Source organism: Hyla sarda, chromosome 10 (genome assembly GCF_029499605.1).
Source record: "Hyla sarda isolate aHylSar1 chromosome 10, aHylSar1.hap1, whole genome shotgun sequence".
In the NCBI taxonomy this organism is placed as follows: domain Eukaryota; kingdom Metazoa; phylum Chordata; class Amphibia; order Anura; family Hylidae; genus Hyla; species Hyla sarda.
In genome coordinates this window covers 13,397,702-13,419,358 of record NC_079198.1, presented here as the reverse complement: position 1 = coordinate 13,419,358, position 21,657 = coordinate 13,397,702, and the positions used below count along the sequence as shown (strand labels likewise).

The 21,657-nt window shown below is 39.7% G+C and overlaps 2 protein-coding genes across 13 annotated transcripts in view; one reads left to right on the top strand and one right to left on the bottom strand.

The window, feature by feature from the left end:
- Positions 1-21,657, top strand: part of LOC130294604 (mucin-2-like) — a 264,132-nt gene that overhangs the window by 53,918 nt on the left and 188,557 nt on the right. The gene's annotated exons all lie outside the window — the stretch shown is intronic.
- LOC130294613 (phospholipase A2 inhibitor and Ly6/PLAUR domain-containing protein-like) lies at positions 481-20,332 on the bottom strand. The gene is made up of 6 exons (XM_056544747.1): positions 20,218-20,332; positions 19,983-20,135; positions 15,881-15,997; positions 8,806-8,952; positions 3,065-3,208; positions 481-1,014 (listed from the first exon to the last, which is right to left on the bottom strand). The coding sequence occupies exons 1-6, from the start codon at positions 20,261-20,263 to the stop codon at positions 809-811; spliced, it is 813 nt and encodes a 270-aa protein (XP_056400722.1). The 5' UTR covers positions 20,264-20,332; the 3' UTR covers positions 481-808.

Below are 21,657 nucleotides of genomic sequence, written 5' to 3'. Positions count from 1 at the left end.
ATAGATTTGCATTGAGGGGGAAGAGCGTGACATCATGATGGGGCAGGGTTATGATATCACAAGCTCCAGGCGGCGGCTCCAGCGTTTGGAACAGTTTGTTCCAAACACTGAGCAGCGTAGTACCCCTTTAAATCTGTAACCAGTGAGAGAGAAGAAGAAGAAGCTTTATTGTACTAGGAATCCATAGTACTAGACTACTCTGCTGTGAATGGTAGTGGATCCAGTGTTATCTCTCTACTGGTGTCACCTTTTACTGTACTCCTTGTCTGCTATGAGAAGAGAGGTATTACTGGTAAATGATCTTTAAAGGACAGGAAGTCCCATGTTAGCTTTAGCCCCAGTAGCTAGAATGAAAACTGCAAAATTTCATGATTATTTTAAAATATAGAAAGTAGAATGCAAAATAAATAAAAAAAATGTCACCAAAAAATCTCAAAAAATATGGTTCACACACAAACTTAATTTAAACAACAGGTCGTTTTCTGATGACACATTCTATTTTATTGTAATCTTGCAAATGACGATATGGATGTCATTTAAAAAAAACTTTTTGACGTGTCCTAGTGAGTGTTCAGACCTCCGCCAATCAGCATAACGAGCTGAGAGAAATTTATACTTGACACGCTCTCCCCCAACTCTGTGTCACGTGATCACGACACACTCACAATATAAGTCTATGGTGCACGTCTCCATCATGTGACACAGAGCAGAGAGAGGAGTGGGCAGAACGCAGACCTCGGCTGATCAAAACTTTTGACATGTCACTAGGACATGTCAAAAGTTTTCCCAAATGACAGGTACTCTTAAATTACATATTCCACATTAACTTTGACCACATCACAAACAAGACAATTGCACATAGGATGTTGGGAAGATGTTTGCTGCTTTTTGATGGAATTCTACATAGTTTATTTTCCTGTATGATTATATCATCATAGGTCACCGTTATATCTTCATTTTCACATAAACTGGGGTGGGTGCAACCATGTAAGACTTCTCTGCTTGTAAAATCCCCTGTGGATAAACAAATAAGAATAATTCTAGTTAGTAAGAGACAGGTTTACATTGTGATCAGAGGTTTTGCCACATCCACCCAAACAGGGGTAATGATATTGGGGGTGCAGAGGAAGCAATTGTACCCAGCCCCTGGTGCTTGATGGCAACTAGATGCCCATCTTCCATATAAGAAGACTCCAGTATTATACAGTAATTGGCTCATGGTGCTTCAGGGCTCTGCTACAGGTGTAACATTGACGCCCAGAAGCTTTAAATTACATCTGCACCCAAACACAGACAGATCTTCTTCATGGGATCTCATTGTCTAATGCCATTGGGGGAGCTTCATTAAAGGGGTTATCCAGGAATAGAAAAACAGCTGCTTTCTACCAAAAACTGCTCCCCGTCTGTCTCCAGGTTGGGTGTGGGTCTGTAGCTCAGTTCCATTGAAGTGAATGGACCTAAGTGGTAAAACCACACCCAACCTGGAGACAGACATGGAGCTGTTTTGGAAAGAAATTAGCTGTGTTTTTCTATTCCTGGATAACCCCTTTAAAGCCAGTAACAATAGTGACAAATGGAGAAGCTGGTCACAATCAAAGTAACAAAGTGAGCTTCTAAAAATTCACCTGGAATCTAATCGGTCACAATGGACAGCTCCTTCAAGTTTCAATCTAAGAGCACCTGTCAGCTCCGGTTCCAGAGATATCATTGTATTAGCCTCCATTGCTAATATGTAAATAGCCGGCTTTGTGTAATGATGACTAGTGTTGGGCGCGAATATTCGCATTTCAAATTTTTATCGTGAATATCGCAAATTCGCTAATTTGCGAATATTGCAAATATATTCGCTATATAATTCAAAATTGCGAATATTCTATTTTTTTTCCACATATATGAATATTTGCATATGTGAATATTCATATATGCGCATGTTCGCATATGTGAATATTCGCATATTCCTTCTTTTCACTTGTGGGCCAATTAGAATGATGCAAATACACTTATCAGAGGTTATCAACAACATCCCTAGCAACCAATAGGAAAGTTGCCCACCCACTCACTGTTTTCTTCCTCAAATATGTGAATATGCGAATATAACGAATACGCAAAATTTGCGAATATAGGATGAATATTCCTCTATATATTCGCAAATTCGAATGTGGGCAATTCCGCTAATCACTAATGATGACATGGGTGCCGGGTATGCTGGGTCCCACCTCCATTGTGCAAAACTTGCCATTTCCAGATGAGAAATTGAGGCTAATACAATAGATGTGCATCCATATCTAGCCATGGGCCTATTACACCCCGGTTTCCCTGTGGACAGGTCCACTTTTTATCTAACTTTAATCATACCTGTCTACCTTCCTGGAATCTCAAGGAAAAAGAGTAGACCTCCAAGAGGGTTTCAGCTGTCAGTGAATGAATCATCTAGTAAGTGTTCATTTCATTGAAGCTCTGAGGTTTCGTTTTAACATTGCAGAAGCCACATGCAGATAAACCAACTCCCACCTTCGGTGGCCACAGTATCTTTCTGATGTTTCTGGCAAAATCGTGTAGCCAATGGCTTTCACATGTGAGTGAAAGTTCATTCACATTCAGCAAGCGCAATGTGAGGCTATGTTCACATATCAGGAATGTCTGCTCAGAAAATCGCTATGCGGACATTTCAGAGATTGCGGGCTAAGACCGCGTGGCAATGCACCCTCTCATAGACTGCTATGCATTCCGTGCTATGAGTCTGCAGAAAGACAGGTTCATTTTTCCTCCGGCCACGGAAATCAGAATTTCTATGCCAGAAACATCCAGCGTGAAAATTCCACCGTGTGCACAGTGCAGCAGAATCCCATTGAATACAATGGGACTCTGCTGCTCCGGAATCTCCTGCGGAATTACAATGCGGAATTCCGCACTGAAATTCCTGACTTGTGACCATGGCCTTAGAACATATTATTATTGGAGCCTGTTTGGAGGCACAGTCCTTGTAGCTCTGTGCTACAGCATATAGTTATACATAGATTTCATCGTGTACAGAAAATAAACAATAGAATCACTTGTCTATTACCATCTTTCACTCTCTCTGTGTAAGAAATACATTGCGTTGCGTTCCCGGTACAAGCGATGCGATCTCTACCAGAGCAGCTACCGTATTCTTTAAGATAACAGGATTCACAGATGAGTCCATTGGTTTCATTGTTTTCTGAGGGCACTAGAAATAAAAAATACATAATAATTACAGCCTAAGCCATGTTTATCAAATAAGCTATTAATCCCCTAAGGATACAGACAATTTTCATTTTTTCTTTCTTTTTTTTCTCCTCGCCTTTCAAGCGCCATAACTCTTTTATTTTTCCATCTATATATTTTGTTTCCCGTTCACACTGAACACGGGGAGCAATGATAATATTTAGTTTTTTCCTGACAAGTTTTTATTTAGTTATTTTTGTGCTTTTTTCCTTATCAAATATACGAGTTTACATACATCCAAGCAGTTTCACCAAACACTTTATTTTAGGAGATAGGTGACATGTTTTGCTTAACCCCTTAAGGACACAGTCTTTTTCTTTTTGCATTCTCATTTTTTCCTCCTTACCTTTTTCCATCCACAAAGCCATATGAGGGTTTGTTTTTTGCACGACCAGTTGTACTTTGTAATGACACCTTTAGTTTTACAGTAAAATGACCGGCACCACCCAAAATAAATATTTGTGGGGGAAAATTTAAAAGAAAATAACAATTCTTGGTTTTGCCATATCATGGTATAATGAGACACTCTCCTTATTCTGTGGGTCAAAACGAATAAAACAACACCCAATTTATGAAAACTGCAAGTTTGCAACTTTTGGGGGTTTGGTTTTTACCCAGTGTATTTTATGGCAAAAATTATCTTTATTATAGAGGTCAATGCAATTAAAACGATAACCAATATAGTTTTTGAATTATCTGCTTTCTTTTTTTTTTTTAAACAAAATGAGTATACTTAAAACTGCCCTATTCTGACCCATATAACTTTTTATTTCCCATATACAGGGATGTATTAGGGCTCTTTTTTGTGCCATGATCTGTAGTTTTAACCAGTTTTGTTTAGATAGGATTTTTTGATCCCTTTTTAATATTTTTTTTCCTGATGAGATGTGACCAAAAATCTGACCTGGACTTGGACTTCTGACGTGGACTCATCTATGGGGTGGGTAACTAAATCATTAAACAATAGAAATAATCAGATTGTTAAACTTTGCTTATTGTGATTTATTTTGGTTTATGAATATGCCTGCTTCTTGATCGCTGGTCTTCTATGTAGCGCTTCTTCCCGCTCAGCTGATCGTGCAGTCACTGACCAATGGCAGGCCAAGTGAGCTAGGGGAGATACATTGTTGGTGTCCTTGTGGTCCTGATGTGTTGGCATGTTCGCTCTGGATGATGTGAAGTTTTATTAAGCCATTGATGTTCTGGGGTGTTTGGAGATATGGCCGGGATCATGAGCTGAGTTGGTCATGCTTCTTGACAAGTAGGGATGAACTGACCCTGTGTTTCAGGGGTTCCTGCCCCCTTTCCTTAGCTCAAAATAATTAGAATATTCTACAATTTGTCACCTATATTACATTGTTTTACCAACATTTGCAACTAGACACACCTGAGGACTGCTCCCTTTTAAACAGTTGGAAACGTAACTGTCGGTGATATTAAAAAGGATAATATTATAAACCAAAAGAAGGGCTCAATTGTCAAAGGTAACAATAAATGTCCCTTGTGGGCTCAAATATGATACATTTCCTATCAAACCACACTGAGACAATATGATACAAAAAGTTTACAATCTTTATTAGTGAAAGTGAATGCTTATAAAATCAATTAAAATTAGTGAATGCTTATAAAATCAATTAAAATGAGTGCATGCTTATAAAAACAATTAAAAAAGCTATGCAATTAAAAAAGCTATGCACTAGATACCCACCTTAACAGAGGCTACATGAACAACACTAACTTTACAGCCCCTGTAGTATAGTCAAATGACAAAAAAAAAAATCTCGGAAAACCCCTTTAACTAGTAGATCACAGGGCCCTTGAAAACCTACCCAGATAAAACATGCACGCTAAAATAATACACACTAAAATAAAATATATACACAATAAAACAATCATTTATATTATTTTTTTTTCTGTATGTTTTATCTGTGTAGCTTCACAATGGCCTACTAGGGACCTACTGGTTAGGCTAGATTCACACCGCTATGCTCCATCCCTGCTCTTTTTTTCCCCCCTGAATGGGTTTTTTCCCTGAACGTTACCTTACAACGGAAGTCCCCTTATTGGTGCTCAGCGGTAGTGAGAAAGAGCCCATAATTATGGTTATCATTTTTATTTTTCATAAATATTTACAAGATGTTCTCATATCCAATTTTCTCTTTTTTTTTAAAGTCCTATAAAGATAGGAACTTCAGCATAACAAGGTGAGTCAGCGGGGTTGCCACTTCAGGGTGAGTGTTCCACTAAGGGACAGAACAGCGGGGAGAGAAGGGTAAAGAGAGTTTAACAACTTGACCTCCCTGTTCATACTATACATATTTTTAAAAATAGTCAAATAGATGGAACAAGTTACTAGGGCAGGGGTGCTCAACTGGACGACCACGGTCCAGATCCGGACTGCAGCCGCCAGTCATCCAGACCTCCGGTGGGATCTCCACTCATTCATTTGTATCGGTGTCTTTAAGACACCGATACAAATTAATAGCTGGATACTGTGAGCACTGTGTTCCCTGCCCGGCCACCTGCCGCTTCTCCTATTATGCAGGCAGCACTGCCTGCATCGTCTGCTCTGGCCAGGCCTGACTAGAAGAGGCCAGAGCAGTGGAGCAGTGCAGGACCTAAGATAGGAGCCAAGCTCTCAGGTACAAATTTGTGTTTCCCCACCTGTGACTCTCCAGTTGTTGTAGAAATACAGCTTCCATCATGACCTTCTGTCTGTGCAACAGCTGGAGAGTGGCAGTGGCAAAGTTCATGTAGGGGCACAGTGGCATCCTTCTTTCTGGGGGCACAGTGGCATAATTAATTCTGGGGACACAGTGGCATAAATAACTCTGGGGCACATTGGCATCATTAATTCTGGGGGCACAGCGGCATCATTAATTCTGGGGGCACAGTGGCATCACTAATTCCGGGTGCACAGTGGCATCATTAATTTTGTGCAGCACAGTGACATCATTAATTCTGAGGGCACAGTGGCATCACTATTTCTGGGGACACAGCGACTTCATTCATTTTGAGCCGCACAGTGGCATCATTAATTCTTTGTCACGTATACAGTACCTAAAGCACTTGTAGAGCGGTGTAAAATAACTAAGTTCTGAACTTTCAGAATATCATGGTTTACAAAGAAAGAAAACAAAACCCAGAATGCTCCAAAGGGCCACATAGTAACAGTTTGTAAGGTTGAAAAAAGACAAGAGGCAATCGAGTTCAACCTAGAGACATGATATTAGGCAGTAGTATTAATATTATAGCTGATGGGACACAATATTAGGAGCTGGTGTTAATTTTATGGATGATGGTACACAATATGACAGAATATTAGGCATTGGTATCAATGGTATGGCTGATGAGACAACACATTAGGCGTTGGTATTCATGTTATGGCTGATGGGCCACAATATTAGGAGGTATAAATACTTACATCTAACATATACACACTATTCAGTGTATTCTGTGATTAAAAATCACCTGAAAAGTTAACAGAATAGTTTCTGTAAATATTTATCTACCATATATACATGGAAAGAATTTAGCTGTTAGACTAGAACCCATTTACTTACATACAGCTATCATTTATGCCTTTCACTCTGCTTCAGTTCTTTATTCCTGTATATGGTATTTAACTTTACAAAGGTACAATAGAAAACATATTATTCTTTGAAATGTGTTTGATATATGTATCAAAAACTATATAAAATGTTTTTATCCCTACAAATGTATAAAGGCTCAAACATCTGGAATGAATATAACTGACATTCACTTCCATTAGCACTATATGAAAACATGATATAACATTTATATGACATTCATGTGCATCGGTTTCTATATAATGGGATATCATTATTTATATAACATTCTGTGCAGCTGTTTCTATATAATATGATATAATTATTTAAATAACATTTTGTGCAGCTGTTTCTTTATAATGTGATATAATTATTTATATAACAATATGTGCATCGGTTTCTATATAATGTGATATAATTATTTATATAACATTCTGTGCAGCTGTTTCTATATAATATGATTATATCACATTATATAGAAACAGCTGCACAGAATATTCTTAATTATATGTTTACATATTACTGGGGTGAAGGGAGCCCCACACTATAAATATTTACAGCCCTTTAGGAGAATACGTCAGTGACTGTGGGAAAAAGGGGGAAAAGCTATGCCATAGCACAAGACGCGTAGTATAGCATCAAGCATTCATTGTGCAAAATGACAGAAGTGAGAACAACTGCCATAGAAGCATTACACTGGGGCCCGATACTATAAACATTCAGATCCAATTAGGAGACTAGGTCAGTGACTGTGGGAGAAAGGGGGGCAAAGCTATGCAGGGAAGGGGGCGTGGCCTAATGATGGGAAGGGGGGTTGCCTAGTGAGGCTCTGTTAGAAAAGGGGGCATGGCACCTGTCACTTTGCTTGCGGTGGGCGGTTTGACGAAAGATATCCTCTCTTCACTACTAGCGGGGTCACCCTTTTTTAGGTTAAGTGCTTTGGGATTGAATAGTGGACAGAGAAGGGTAAAGAGAGTTGAACAACATGACATTTTTGTTGATACTGGCCCACGATGACCAATCCACTTTCCAGGAAACTGTTCATCTAGGAATGCTCGGACTTGACACCCATAGCAAGATGGTGCACCATCACATTATAGATGTCAGGTCTGAGCATTCCTAGATGAACAGTTTCCTGGAAAGTGGATTGGTCATCGTGGGACAGTTGAATGGGCTCCCGATCTGACCCCCTTAGACTTTTATCTTTGGGGTCATCTGAAGGCAATTGTCTATGCTGTGAAGATACAAGATGTGCAGCACCTTAAACTACGGATACTGGAAGCCTGTGCTAGCATTTCTCCTGCGGTGTATATAGTAGTATATTGCAGTGTATACGGATACTGGAAGCCTGTGCTAGCATTTCTCCTGCGGTTTTGCTATCAGTGTGTGAAGAGTGGGAGAAGAGGGTTGCATTGACAATCCAACACAATGGGCAGCACACTGAACACATTTTATAAGTGGTCAGAAACTTGTAAATAACTCATGAAAGAATAAAGTTACGTTAAAACCAAGCACATCATTGTTTTTCGCGTGAAATTCCCAATAAGTTTGATGTGTCACATGACCCTCTTCCTATTGAAAAAAATGGCCAACTTTAAAATGGCCGCCATGGCCACCACCCATCTTGAAAAGTTTCCCCCCTCACATATACTAATGTGCCACAAACAGGAAGTTAATATCACCAACCATTCCCATTTCATTAAGGTGTATCCATATAAATGGCGCACCCTGTACAATAAACAGCAAGAAAAAAGGAAACAATATCTAGTCCCACTAGGCAGTGGAGAGTCTAGAATAGATCTCTGCCCACAGCTGGTGTCCCTCTGTTGTCAAAGATTGTCAGAACTGGGCATCTAGCCGGTGTCCCTCCTTTGTCAACAATTGGCTGAGCTGGGCATCACTGCAGAGACCAGTCTGTCTGGTAATTTGGAAGCAGAGCGACAAGCGGGGAGCTGGGAAATGTATATTTTCAGAAAATGTATATACTTACAGGTTGGCATTGGAGAAATACAGTGGTCAGAATGACAGCAGGTGGTGTTTTTGGATATGCTCTTCTGGGCACTAGTGATGGTCCCAGCTCTATTGCACTCCTTTAAAAATCCACATCTTTTGAAGAGTTGTATGTGTTTCCTTTGTCCTGTTACAAAAAAAAACACTGCAATTTATGGTTCTAACCAGTAGAAACTAACATTATAACTATAACAAATATAAAAAAAATATGTACTAAAAATTCCATTCAGTTGTCAATAATCACATTTATTCATCCTGTTAATCTACTGGAATTAATACAAAAAAAAAAAAAGGACCTGTAATATATATATTAAACATGTAAATCATTTGCCAATATCTTTCTGACCTACAGTTAAAGGAGATGTTTAATCCGAAAATAAACTTTCATTTTAATAAAATTCCTATGTTAATATTTTTAAAGAATTGTTGGTGATGTTTTTTCTAATTTTTAATTTTACTCAATAAGAAGCCCTTATCTTCACAGGCCGGAGGATTACAGTAATAGATGGCCCCAGTAGATAGATGAGATAAAATAGAATCAGGCCGTTCACAATATAGGTGATGCTCTGAGCTCAGACTCCCCCCTTGCCTCTTACCTTTGCACAGATCATCTATCATGGAAGTCAATGGGGCCCTCTTCAGTCTATTGTTCCATTATATGTCCATGGGGCTTGCTTTAAAGGGGTTCTCCCTTGTTTATACTGTTTTTTGTTATTATGTTTGTGTTTTATGTGTGTATAAGTATATGTTTTTTTTATGTGTGTTGTGATTATGTATATATGTATTTTCTTACCTTTTGTGAAGATCCGGAAGCTGGCCCCTTTTTCTTCCAGCGGCTTGCTGTGTAACCTCGGCCTCCACCATGTTGTGTTCGGTAAGTGGGATGTCGGGGTGTGTGTTTCTGACGTCCGAGGCAAATCTTTTCTTCCTGTTTCTTCCATGGCTCAGCGACGAATCTGCGGCCTCTTCCGGCGCATGCGCAGGTAGTTTTTTTTTTTTTTACCAATAAAGTTTTTTTGTCTAAATGACAAACTGCCTGCGCTTGCGCGAAGCTATGCTATTAGCGTAGACCTAACGTACGCTACGCTGGTGGCGTAGCACTTGCGTACTCGCGCATGTGCAGGCAGTTTGTTAATTAGACAAAAAAAACTTTATTGGTAAAAAAAAAAATACCTGCGCATGCGCCGGAAGAGGCTGCAGATTCATCGCTGAGCCACGGAAGAAACAGGAAGAAAAGATTTGCCTCGGACGTCAGAAGATAGGAAGGACAGAAGCAAGAACACACCCCCCGACATCCCACTTGCCGAACACAACATGGGGGAGGCCGAGGTTACACAGCAAGCCGCTGGAAGAAAAAGGGGCCAGCTTCCGGATCTTCACAAAAGGTAAGAAAATGCATATATACATAATCACAACACACATAAAAAAACACATACTTATACATACATAACACACAAACATAATAACAAAAAACAGTATAAACAAGGGAGAACCCCTTTAAAGTATATCTCTGAATACTTTAAAAGCAGATCAGGCAAAATGTCTACCTACATAACAATGTACTTTGGGCTGACTGATCTTTTTAAGCATTTCTGTAATTTTTTTAAAACTTTTACATGTCATGTAGATTTGTCAACAGTTTTGATGGCTTGGGGTCTCAGATTGCCTAAACCCCTACGAATTCCTAGTTGTCGTGCGGTAATAACTAAATTATGAATTATGGTCACAACAATTATTAATTATGGAAAAAAAAATTGGGAAAATTATCAAAATTATGACCTGGTGAATTGTGGACAAAGCTAATCATTACAATTCACATCTGAGTCCGACTATTTCCTCAGATATCAACAAGTTCTTTTAATGATGGGATGACATTAACGCTTAAGGATGTAGTTTTGCAATATACAATAATACGCAGGTATTATAAAAGTATGCAGATTTATTGGTTATAAGAATATCAACATAAATGAGTAATAAACACAATGATATATGCAAATGAATATCAAATAGATATGTTAGTAAACATTATAAGCTTGTTAATTGACTACATATAGTAGAACAATATATGTGAGAAGTAAGTAATTTGTTACAATAAAACAAGAGCTACTAGGTTAGGATATCATACAATAAAAAGTTACATATCACTCTTTCCAGAAGAAACCTCATGATATAAAGATGGGCATATCTAATTATAGACATATCAATATGTAATGCTAAATACACCCTGCCTCCTTCTAACCAATTACATATCAAATGACTCCATGAATGGGCAAATCCATCTAAGGATTTAAACATGGAAGAACTATGATATACTTCCACCCCATTCTGGACTATTTTCTAAACATGACTGTGGTAAGATTATTAAGACAATTAAATAGCAATCATATATGATCTTGCTAGACTATATTTTAGGAGGAAGAACTTGAAGCAAGTTTCCTGTGTGGGAAATATACTTATAACACTTAGTTTGGTGAGTAGGAATTCTATCAATATGTCTAAGTAATAATTTAATGCTTTGATAGATTATGAGTCTTGATTCTTCTGCAGTTAGAATGAAGTCTCACAATATCCTAAAACTTTAATCTCAATATGGAGATAATTAATTATTTTATTTTATAAATTTTTTCGCCAATCTAAATGGTATAATTCCATCCATATTATTCAAATTGCTCTTAATTAAATGGAATACCATTTTTGTGTCTCTTACCAAGTCTATGTATGAACCTCACTTCGGCTCTTAGAAAAGCTAAACGGTCCATCTCATCGTCATGGATAGCCATCGGTCTGGTACCGCGTGATCAGTCCGGCTTGCTGAGATCACACATGGCTTTTATACCTTGTTGTACCTCTTTCCTGTGTGTGGGAGAGAGTTCTTTGTTTTTCTGTCTTTTTTCCCTTGTCTCTCTACCTTTGTTTCTTTGTTTGTTCTACAGTCCCAAACATCTCGTTTACCAGACTTTTTAATTAGTTAGACACACCTCCCTAAATTGGAATTCCCCAGTGAATGCAGGTTGGGCGTGTACATATGGTAATGACTATGACATCACTATAATACCCAGAATGCATTGAGCATATCACCCATTATGCCTTTCCTGACGGTGTAATGTCAACTACCCATACGCTAGGGGGTGCCATTGCATAAACAATTAGCATAATTATCATTAAGGGTTAACTGTCCAAAGTTGGTTTCAAACCCATATTCCACACATAATGGAGCCCTAAATTATAAATTCAGGGATTATTTTTGACATATATAAGTAATTAAAACCTGGATTCTCATAGACATCTTGGGGCCTACCTAGATATCCAAATTTATTGGAGAGATAAGAATATCATGGAGGTTTCTTTTACACAGACGTATGAATCTCTTTCTGTGTCTAGTCAAATGGGTAATTAACTGTTAGTCAGAATAACATTCACAAGACTGGCTAACTAGCCCTCTTATCTGTCTTATCTAAACAGCCATAAATATCTAAAGAGACAAGTATTCTTCTCCCAGACTGGCACTTTTATAGAGATGAAACTTTAGAATACACTGTGGTCTATTTTGAACATACAACATGATGGACACATCATGCTATTATTCTATTAAACATAGTGATTCATTTTTGGGGCCTACAATAAGTATGACAAATCCTAAAATATGTAAAAATAGATATACAATTTATTAATTAAAATATAGATATATAAAATACAATGGAATATGCAGATCAATATGATGTCATTATACTATACAAAGTCACAGTAATACCTAAATTTGCCCACTAGATGGGAGTATACTGCCCTAGTTCACAACGGTATTCAAAATTGACCACAAGATGGCACCATAGATAGCAACGTTATATTAGAATATACGCAGTTGGTATACTTAAGAAATGAGTATATTAAATACAAGATATGTTAATACATGCAACAGTAATTTTCCCGCTTAGAGATATTATGAATGAAACTTTGTCTTGATAGATGGTAACACATAAATTATTGGTGGCTATGGAGAGGGGAATTTCCCTTACTAATTGTATAATTTCTTTTGGAAAATATGAATCAAAAGTACAGTGATCCCCCGACCTACGATGACCCCGACATACGATTATTTCAACATACCATGGCTTCTCAGAGGCCATCGCATGTTGAAGGCAGTATCAACAACCGATGCTTTTGTATGTCGGGGCCATCGCATAAACGGCTATCCGGCAGCGCAGACTGCTTCAGCTGCTGCCAGATAACCGTTTAATGTACCCTGTGTGGTCCGGTAAGTGTCACTCACCTGTCCCAGATGCTCTGGACTGTCCTCTTCAGGCTCCGCTGCATGGCCGTCACTCTCCTTCGTTGTCTTCACGTCGCCGCACACGCCGTCCCGTCATCCAATAGGAGCGGTGTGCGCAGCGACGTGATGACGGCGGGGACACCCCGGGGACGTGATGGCGACAATCCAGGGCAGCGGTGACACGTGAGTATAACTTTCTATATTACACGGATCCCTCAACATACGATAAATTCAAGTAACTATGGTTCATTTGGAACGAATTACCATTGTATGTTGAGGGACCACTGTACAATTAAAGTTATTCTGTTCAGGTAGATGTCAGTGTCTGCAGATTCACTAAAGTTATACCTGGACCGAAATCTATAAATTCATCCACAAGTTGTGGATAGGAAAATATAAATTTAGCCAAGTACAAACTCACCCTGCTATAGAATAGCCAATAATAATCAAAAGATATTAAAGTTCTTTTATAATTACCACAAAGTAGAAGTGCCAGTGGGTCAAGCAAGTTGGATGTTATCAGCCTGTTCACTCAGCAATCACAGAAAGATAATCTGGGATGCTCTCCAAAGAAGGAACCAAGGATGATGGATCCCCCTCATCTCACCACTACAGTTTAAACAAGGCTCCCTTATCTTGATCAGATAAGAAATTAACCAATCACGTGCTAGGCTCTTGTCTCGCCCAGATGTAACTATTTCACTGACCAGAGAGGGTACTCTTGTTGATAAGTTGCTAAAATATTTTCTTAAAAATTAGCAGCCACTACCTAAGATATAGATATATCACGTCAAGTCATCTCTCCATCTAATGGCCAATAAATATAGTTAGTTGGATTAGATTTCGACATATAGCATAAACACACAGCAGACATCTTGGGATTTTCCCCAGTCTTCAATCTGACATTAATGGTCCCTCTCAAGTTTACCTAATGAATAGATTCTCAGTTTTGTCTAGACAATTATAAATCTATTAGATAAGACATAACTGTAGACTTTATTCATGGGACAAAATCAGACCATTGGATTACATAAATGCTAATTTATAGATGCAGGAAAACTAAATAGGTTACAAATGGTATACTGACAACATAAACATGCTAGTAATAATAATCATATTGATAGATAATGCAGATCTAACTACTGTCAAGAATATAAGGAAAAGTATTTTCCTATATATATATATATATATATATATATATATATATATATATACACACTCCTGAGCTGAAAGTGACCTGAATTCCAATGCCCTTGTCTGAGCCATGAAATGGTTTATATAAACACAGACAAAGGGATTTTTCACACTTGCAGACACCATGTGAAATTCTGGAATTTACTTTACACAACTTTACTTTACACGACATGGAGTTTTTGACTTGAACAATTAAAATGGACACCACACAGTATGATTGTCTGAAATAATTCTGGCCCATATAGTCTGACATAGTTATAGCCAGGAGAAGCACACAGCTGCAGCTACTGGCTGCAGGCTAATGGCTGTGGCCCCTGTCTGACGATTCCAGCCATGGGCCACATGGTACAGAGCAGGATGAAGTCACAATCCTACTCCAATGCCGTCCCTCCCCAGCACTTACCCATATGTCCTATAGAGAGAAAGGGTTTATTGCCAAAAATCTTTAAATTTTTTTACAATTTTACATTGTAGAGATATTATTAGTTTTACCATAACCACAAACAATTTGTAAGGCAAAACTGAAATAAAACCCAGCAATTTTGCTGAAGCAGAGTGATGAGCGAACGGAACAGAAGCAGGTAAGTGACCTCCGGCCGTCATCTCAGCTGATCAGGACCCCGCAATCACTGTGAAAATCCCAATAATCTTTTTTTTGAAGAATCGTCAACATGAGGGGAGATTTATCAAAACATGTGTAGAGGAAGAGTGGTGCAGTTGCCCATAGCAACCAAATAGATTGCTTCTTTAATTTTTTAAAAGACCTCTGAAAGATGGAAAAAATGGATTTCACTTGCTATGGGCAACTGCAGCACTCTTCCTCTACACAAGTTGATAAATCTTCCCCCCCATTTCCTCTATGATAGATCACACAGGAGAGCAGATTATCTATACTACACCACACAGGACAGATCCTCTATACTGCACCACACAGGACAGATCCTCTATACTGCATCACACAGGACAGATCCTCTATACTACACTACACAGGAGAGATCCTCTATACTGCACCACACAGGAGAGATCCTCTATACTACATCACACAGGACAGATCCTCTATACCAAATCACACAGGACAGATCCTCTATACTGCACCACACAGGACAGTTCCTCTATACTACACCACACAGGAGAGATCCTATATACTACACCACACAGGACAGATCCTCTATACTACACCACACAGGCCAGATCCTCTATAATGCACCACACAGGAGAGATCCCCTATACTACACCACACAGGACAGATACTCTATACAACACCACATAGGACAGATCCTCTATACTGCACCACACAGGACAGATCCTATACACTACATCACACAGGACAGATCCTCTATACTACACCACACAGGAGAGATTCTCTATACTACACCACACAGGACAGATCCTCTATATTACACCACACAGGACAGATCCTCTATACTACACCACACAGAACAGATCCTCTATACTACACCAAACAGGACAGATCCTCTATATTACACCGCAGCTTATTTCACATATGTAAACCATGCTTTCTGGGCCACCTTTATATGTTTGGTCACTCCGTTTCTACAGGTTTCTTCCTCTATACAGACATGTTTATACTTACCATATGTAGTCTTTGAGATTATGGTGACACACGCATCATATTCTGCTGAACACATTACAGACTGTTCACATTTGAGGTCAAGCGATCCATGGCATTGCCAGCATAACAAAGTGTTGACTGTATTAAACCAAATAAATGCATTTGTTACTATTTCAATGTAGACAGTGTATATAGATGTGTATATACACACACACACACACACACACACAAATGTTCCATTGGTCAAGTTGTATTCCTTACATAAGGATCAAATTAGGTCAGTGGTGATGGAGTTCTCATCTTTCACATCTTTCCACAAGCAGCAATGAAGTGCATATGTCAGTGGTTTCCAGAGTGGGAGCTGACCCCCGAGATTCCCCTGCTGCGTATTACCTCTTTGGGGAGAAGGGGGGATGCCCAAGTTCAGTGAAAAATCTTAGTCCTTTTGTAGATTTTTCTCCTTAGGTACAACCGCTAATAGTGCATGGCCATTGGTAGCTGCTAGTGCCCTTGGTGTTGTAGCGGTGCATATATAGCTGCGTCTCCAGTAGATGGAAGAACAAACCCCGAAAACTGTGCAGTTCAGTGGGTAACTTTATGAAACAGTGACGGATCATTCACATATGTGGGGGCACAGTCCTTAAAGGGGTATTCCAGGAAAAAAAAATGTTTTTTTTATATCAACTGGTTCCAGAAAGTTAAACAGATTTGTAAATTGTAAAACAAAGATAAACCACACGATAGTTGAAATTCTTGTGTTGGCTGCAGCAATCCCGGCATGAGAGCCTGGATGGATATGGGCTCCGGCAGGAGACTCTTTCGGGAGCGGTCCGTGGTATCGGCAAATACCTGGATGTGTATCGGACCTTCGCTGGAGAGATCGTGGCTGGGTTCTGGTAGTGCAGGCAGCAGGTTGGTAATGCTCTCAGTGGGAGAGGATGTTTGATGAATGCAGCAAGTGGTGCACAAAGTTCTGGGTCGGCTTCAGTCTAGGTGGTGCGTGCGAATTGTGCTCTGTTCAGATTAGATATCAGCCTAGACGCGTTTCAGGGTGCTAAAAACGACCCCTTCCTCAGTAGGCGAATGTGACATTCGCCTACTGAGGAAGGGGTCGTTTTTAGCACTACCAGAACCCAGCCACGATCTCTCCAGCGAAGGTCCGATACACATCCAGGTATTTGCCGATACCACGGACCGCTCCCGAGAGAGTCTCCTGCCGGAGCCCATATCCATCCAGGCTCTCACGCCGGGATTGCTGCAGCCAACACAAGAATTTCAACTATCGGCCCGTCGCAGTACGGGACCAGCAGCCAGGGTGAGGTTGAACTTTGCATTTGTCTAACAACTGTGGGCAGCTTTTTATACTTTTATACACCTATACATCAGTCCATCAAGTGACTTTGCCTTTTCCTTTACAAGTGCCGGACTATCAGCCCCTTTTTTATTCATCATAGGTGCCGGACTAATAGTCGACTCCGGATCATTATATGCCGTTGAAAAATTGCATTTGTTTTTTACATCTATAGATTATTCTATATTAGGTGGTTGCTATATATATATTCATATTTTCTAAATCTGTCATTAGGGCCCAATGACAGTTAAAGATAACATTGACATTGCTCTGATATTTTTAACCATTTAGGTTTTTATTGTTTTAATAAAATCTGCATTTTTTTTCAAAACTTTGTGTCTCAAACAATTATTCACTGTGTACCCTAGGGTAGTATTCTTGAGGTGTGGTTAATCTTTGTTTTAGTTTTTACCCATTTGGATTGGTGGGGATCAATCCTTTAACCACAATAACCTCGAATACCTGGTTGTGAGCTGCACATATTTTTCTAATTCTAGATTTGTAAATTCCTTTGATTAAAAAATCTTAATCCTTTCAATAATTATCAGCTGTTGAAGTTGAGTTGTTCTTTTCTGTCTGGCAACAGTGCTCTCTGCTGACATCTCTGCTTAAAATAGCTCAAAATTATAGATCACAAGGATCAATGACCCTAGTGAGGGGTGGACTAAACATATGTTTGTTTATATACCTCAACTCAGCCCAAAGGGACTGAGCAAAAAGTCCACTTTTTATCCCTCACTTTGATAAAACCTAACTTTTATTTATAAGTGATTAAACAATAATGTGAATAAACAGAGCTATAGGTGATTTAAAAAAAAAAAAACAGCATTTTTAGCACCACATGTATTAATGTAACTTGTTGTCCCTAGGGACCAACTGGAATTATGAGATCTACTTAGCACATCTGCAGAATGTGCTGATTATGGGTGCTATGCTGATATTTAAAATGCTCTCACACTGTCCCTCCTAACATGTTTCGCTACCAAAGTGACGTCTTCATAGGTTAGGGAACAATAGCCAATAGCCACATTCTGCAGATGTGCTGAGTAGATCTCATAATTCCAGTTGGTCCCTAGGGACAACAAGTTACATTAATACATGTGGTGCTAAAAATGCTGTTTTTTTTTTTAATCACCTATAGCTCTGTTTATTCACATTATTGTTTAATCACTTATAAATAAAAGTTAAGTTTTATCAAAGTGAGGGATAAAAAGTGGACTTTTTGCTCAGCCCCTTTGGGCTGAGTTGAGGTAAGTAAACAGACATCTCTGCTTGTCTCGGGAACTGCATAGAGTAGAATAGGTTTGCTATGGGGATTTGCTTCCAAATTGGGCGGTTCCCGAGACATGTGTCATCAGAGAGCACTTAGACAGAAAAGAAGAACTCAACTTCAGAAGCTCATAAGTACTGAAAGGATGAAGATTTTTTTAATAGAAGTAATTTACAAATCTGTTTAACTTTCTGGAGTCAGTTGATATGTAAAAAAAAGTTTTTTCCTGGATAACCCCTTTAAACTGTTTTTAGATACAAAATTAATAAAACAGCAATAAGTGGTGTGGGGCTCCCGTGGCTCCCAATGTCAGAGTCATCAGCAACAATGAACATGCTTATTTTTCTACAGATTTCACTTGAAAATGCATTGCCGTCTATGGAGACGGTGCATTTCTAAGTGTTTTTTAATGCAAATTTTGCGGAATGTCCAAATTTTCCCCTGCGTGAACATTGCCTTAGTAGTATGGAATTACATGTAGCTTCTTGTTGGGTGTTTTAACCACTTAACGACATAGGACGTAAATGTACGTCCTTGTGTTCTGCTACTTAACACACCAGGACGTACATTTACGCTCGCTTCATGCACGGCAGGTCCCTGTCAGTAATAGTGGACGTCAGCAATCGTACCTCATACCGCCCCATACGCGGAAAAATATAGGGGTCAGAAAATGACAATTCTAAACGTATTAATTTTCTTGCATGTAGTTATGATTTTTTTCCAGAAGTAAGACAAAATCAAACCTATATAAGTAGGGTATCATTTTAATTGTATGAACCTACAGAATAAAGAGACGGTGTCATTTTTACAGAAAAATGTACTGCGTAGAAACGGAAGCCCCCAAAATTTACAAAGTTGCGTTTTTTCTTAAATTTTGTTGCACTATGATTTTTTTTTGGGTTTCGCTGTAGATTTTTGGGTAAAAACACTGATGTCATTGCAAAGTAAAGTTGGTGGTGCAAAAAATCCCTCCTTTGGGGACCCCCGCAATCTCGGCTGCCGCACCCCAGACGTCCGGTGCATGGACGAACTTCCCTCTGTGCCGGATGACTGGCGATGCCGGACGGAGGCTCGTGACATCATGGTCATGCCACCCTTTGGATAGGGGATAAGATGTCTAGGGGCAGAGTACCCCTACATGAAAAATCATCTCCATTTCTGGCAGGAGTGGACGACTCTCTAATTTGTATGGGGGGCCTTCTGACTTAACAGATGATGTTTTGGGGATTGGACGTGTTAGATTTCAACTGCCCGGCCATTTGGCTTTTCAGGGGATACGCCGCTGCCAGAGCTCTCTAACAGCAGCTTACCTTCTCTCTCAATTTACAACACATGAATATTTGGTCGATCTGAATGTTTAATGGTTTATGTGTATAGGGTGAATGGCAGAGATAGCTGTTGACTAACAAGTATTGAAGGTTTATGGGCACCTTGAGTACCATGTGTTTGTTCTGACTTTGAGTACAGTAGATTGAGCTATAAATACAATAAAACGCACTCACCCACTGGTAAAGAACTTGTTGCATTCGCTATTTTGCAGGATTTTTGTGCAAATGATGATTCCCATTGATCAACATAGAATTCAGCAATTAAATTTTTTATATAACAAGATCTATGTGACGCACAGCCAGTTTCATACTTTTTTTCAGTCCTGTCTACATAATAAACAAAAGATAAAACAAGGTATTCAGTATAGGAAAAAAAAAAAGATAATAAAATAAAATAACTGTGATTTACCGCTTATAAACTCGAAACAATACTCCTCATCTCCGGTGCACTTCATGGCTTTGGTCGGTGTGGATTTTCCCCCCAAGAAGGTGGCGGGGCAGACCCGTCCATTGTGTGTATTGTTTTCTGGTGGAACTACAAAGAAAAAGTAAAAAAATAATTTTTTTTTAAATGTAGAAAATAAATGAACATTGCAGCAGCATAAGGCAATTTCAATTTAGTTTCAATTTGGATTTGACATCTGATTCACATGCGGCACATTCTCTGGGTTGAGTGCACTGTGCACAAGCCAACAATGTTACTAGTGAGTATAAGCAGTAATGCATACAGCTCCAGCAGCTTGGTGTACAGAAGCAGGGACCTGCCTTTTACAGGAATCTCTTCTCCTGTATGTATTTTCTGTGGCACCCTATTTTATCAGTGTAGGACTCCATGGAAGTTACATACATGAGCAGGCATACTTCTCAAAGACAGGAGTCCCTGCTGCTGTACACTGCGTGATAAGGCATACGCTGTCAATGCAGAGCACCCAGACCATGGAATGTTATGAATGTAAGCGGCAATCCATGCAACATTGTCACTTACATCTGGATGGCTGCACACGAGTAATATGGCATACAGTGAATGCGTCGCAGCTCCTGTGAGTAAGTGCAGATTGAGACAAATGTGAATTTGTTGGGACATTCAGAGTGAATTTGATTGTTAGAATTGATTCACTAATCTCTGTCCACTATGCATTGATATGTCAACATTTAATTGCCTCATGACAAGCAACATATATTTACAGCGCTGCTGCCTGGGCTTTACCGATACGCTCTGTATATTTGCCATGAGGAAGTACAGGAGGTCTACAAAGCAGAGCACAAGCTGTGATCACACTTATGTCAGCCATTAACCCCTTAAATGTATTTAAGGGGATTAGTGACAGAAGCCTGTCAGCTCTCCGATCAGCACCTCCACAATATTACTGTCGGTGAGTTTTTATGTCATCTATAGTAGGGATCGACCGATTATCGGTTTGGCCAAAATTATCGGCCGATATTCACGGTTTTGGGTGTTATCGGCAATTACCTTTCCGATAATCCGATAATGCCCCGCCCCCCGCACCGCCCCCACCGCACTGTGACCTCCCCCCCCCACGCGCCGCACCGCGTTGCACCCCCCACCGCACCGCCCTGGCCCCATTGCCTCCCCCATCCCCGGTTTTATAATTACCTGTTCCCGGGGGCCGGGGTCCACGCTACTTCTGGCTCCTGCTGCATCCTACGTTACGCTGTGCGCAATGATGAGTGACGTGATGTCACCGTCAGTGGGCACAGTGACAGCTCAGGAGGACGCCACCGGAGCCAGATGTAGAGTGGACCCCGGGCCCTGGGAACAGGTAATTATTGCGGGGATTAAAATCCGGGGATGGGGGAGGCAATGGGGCCGGGGCGGTGCGGTGGGGGG

Bases quoted from the DNA above. Each gene is read 5' to 3' on its own strand.
- LOC130294613 (XM_056544747.1), bottom strand. From the start codon at position 20,263: ATGAAGTGCACCGGAGATGAGGAGTATTGTTTCGAGTTTATAAGCG. The intron at 20,136-20,217 runs GTAAATCACAGT...TTTATTATGTAG, and splicing joins TTGTTTCGAGTTTATAAGCG to ACAGGACTGAAAAAAAGTAT. The intron at 1,015-3,064 runs GTAATAGACAAG...GTTTATCCACAG, and splicing joins CACAGAGAGAGTGAAAGATG to GGGATTTTACAAGCAGAGAA.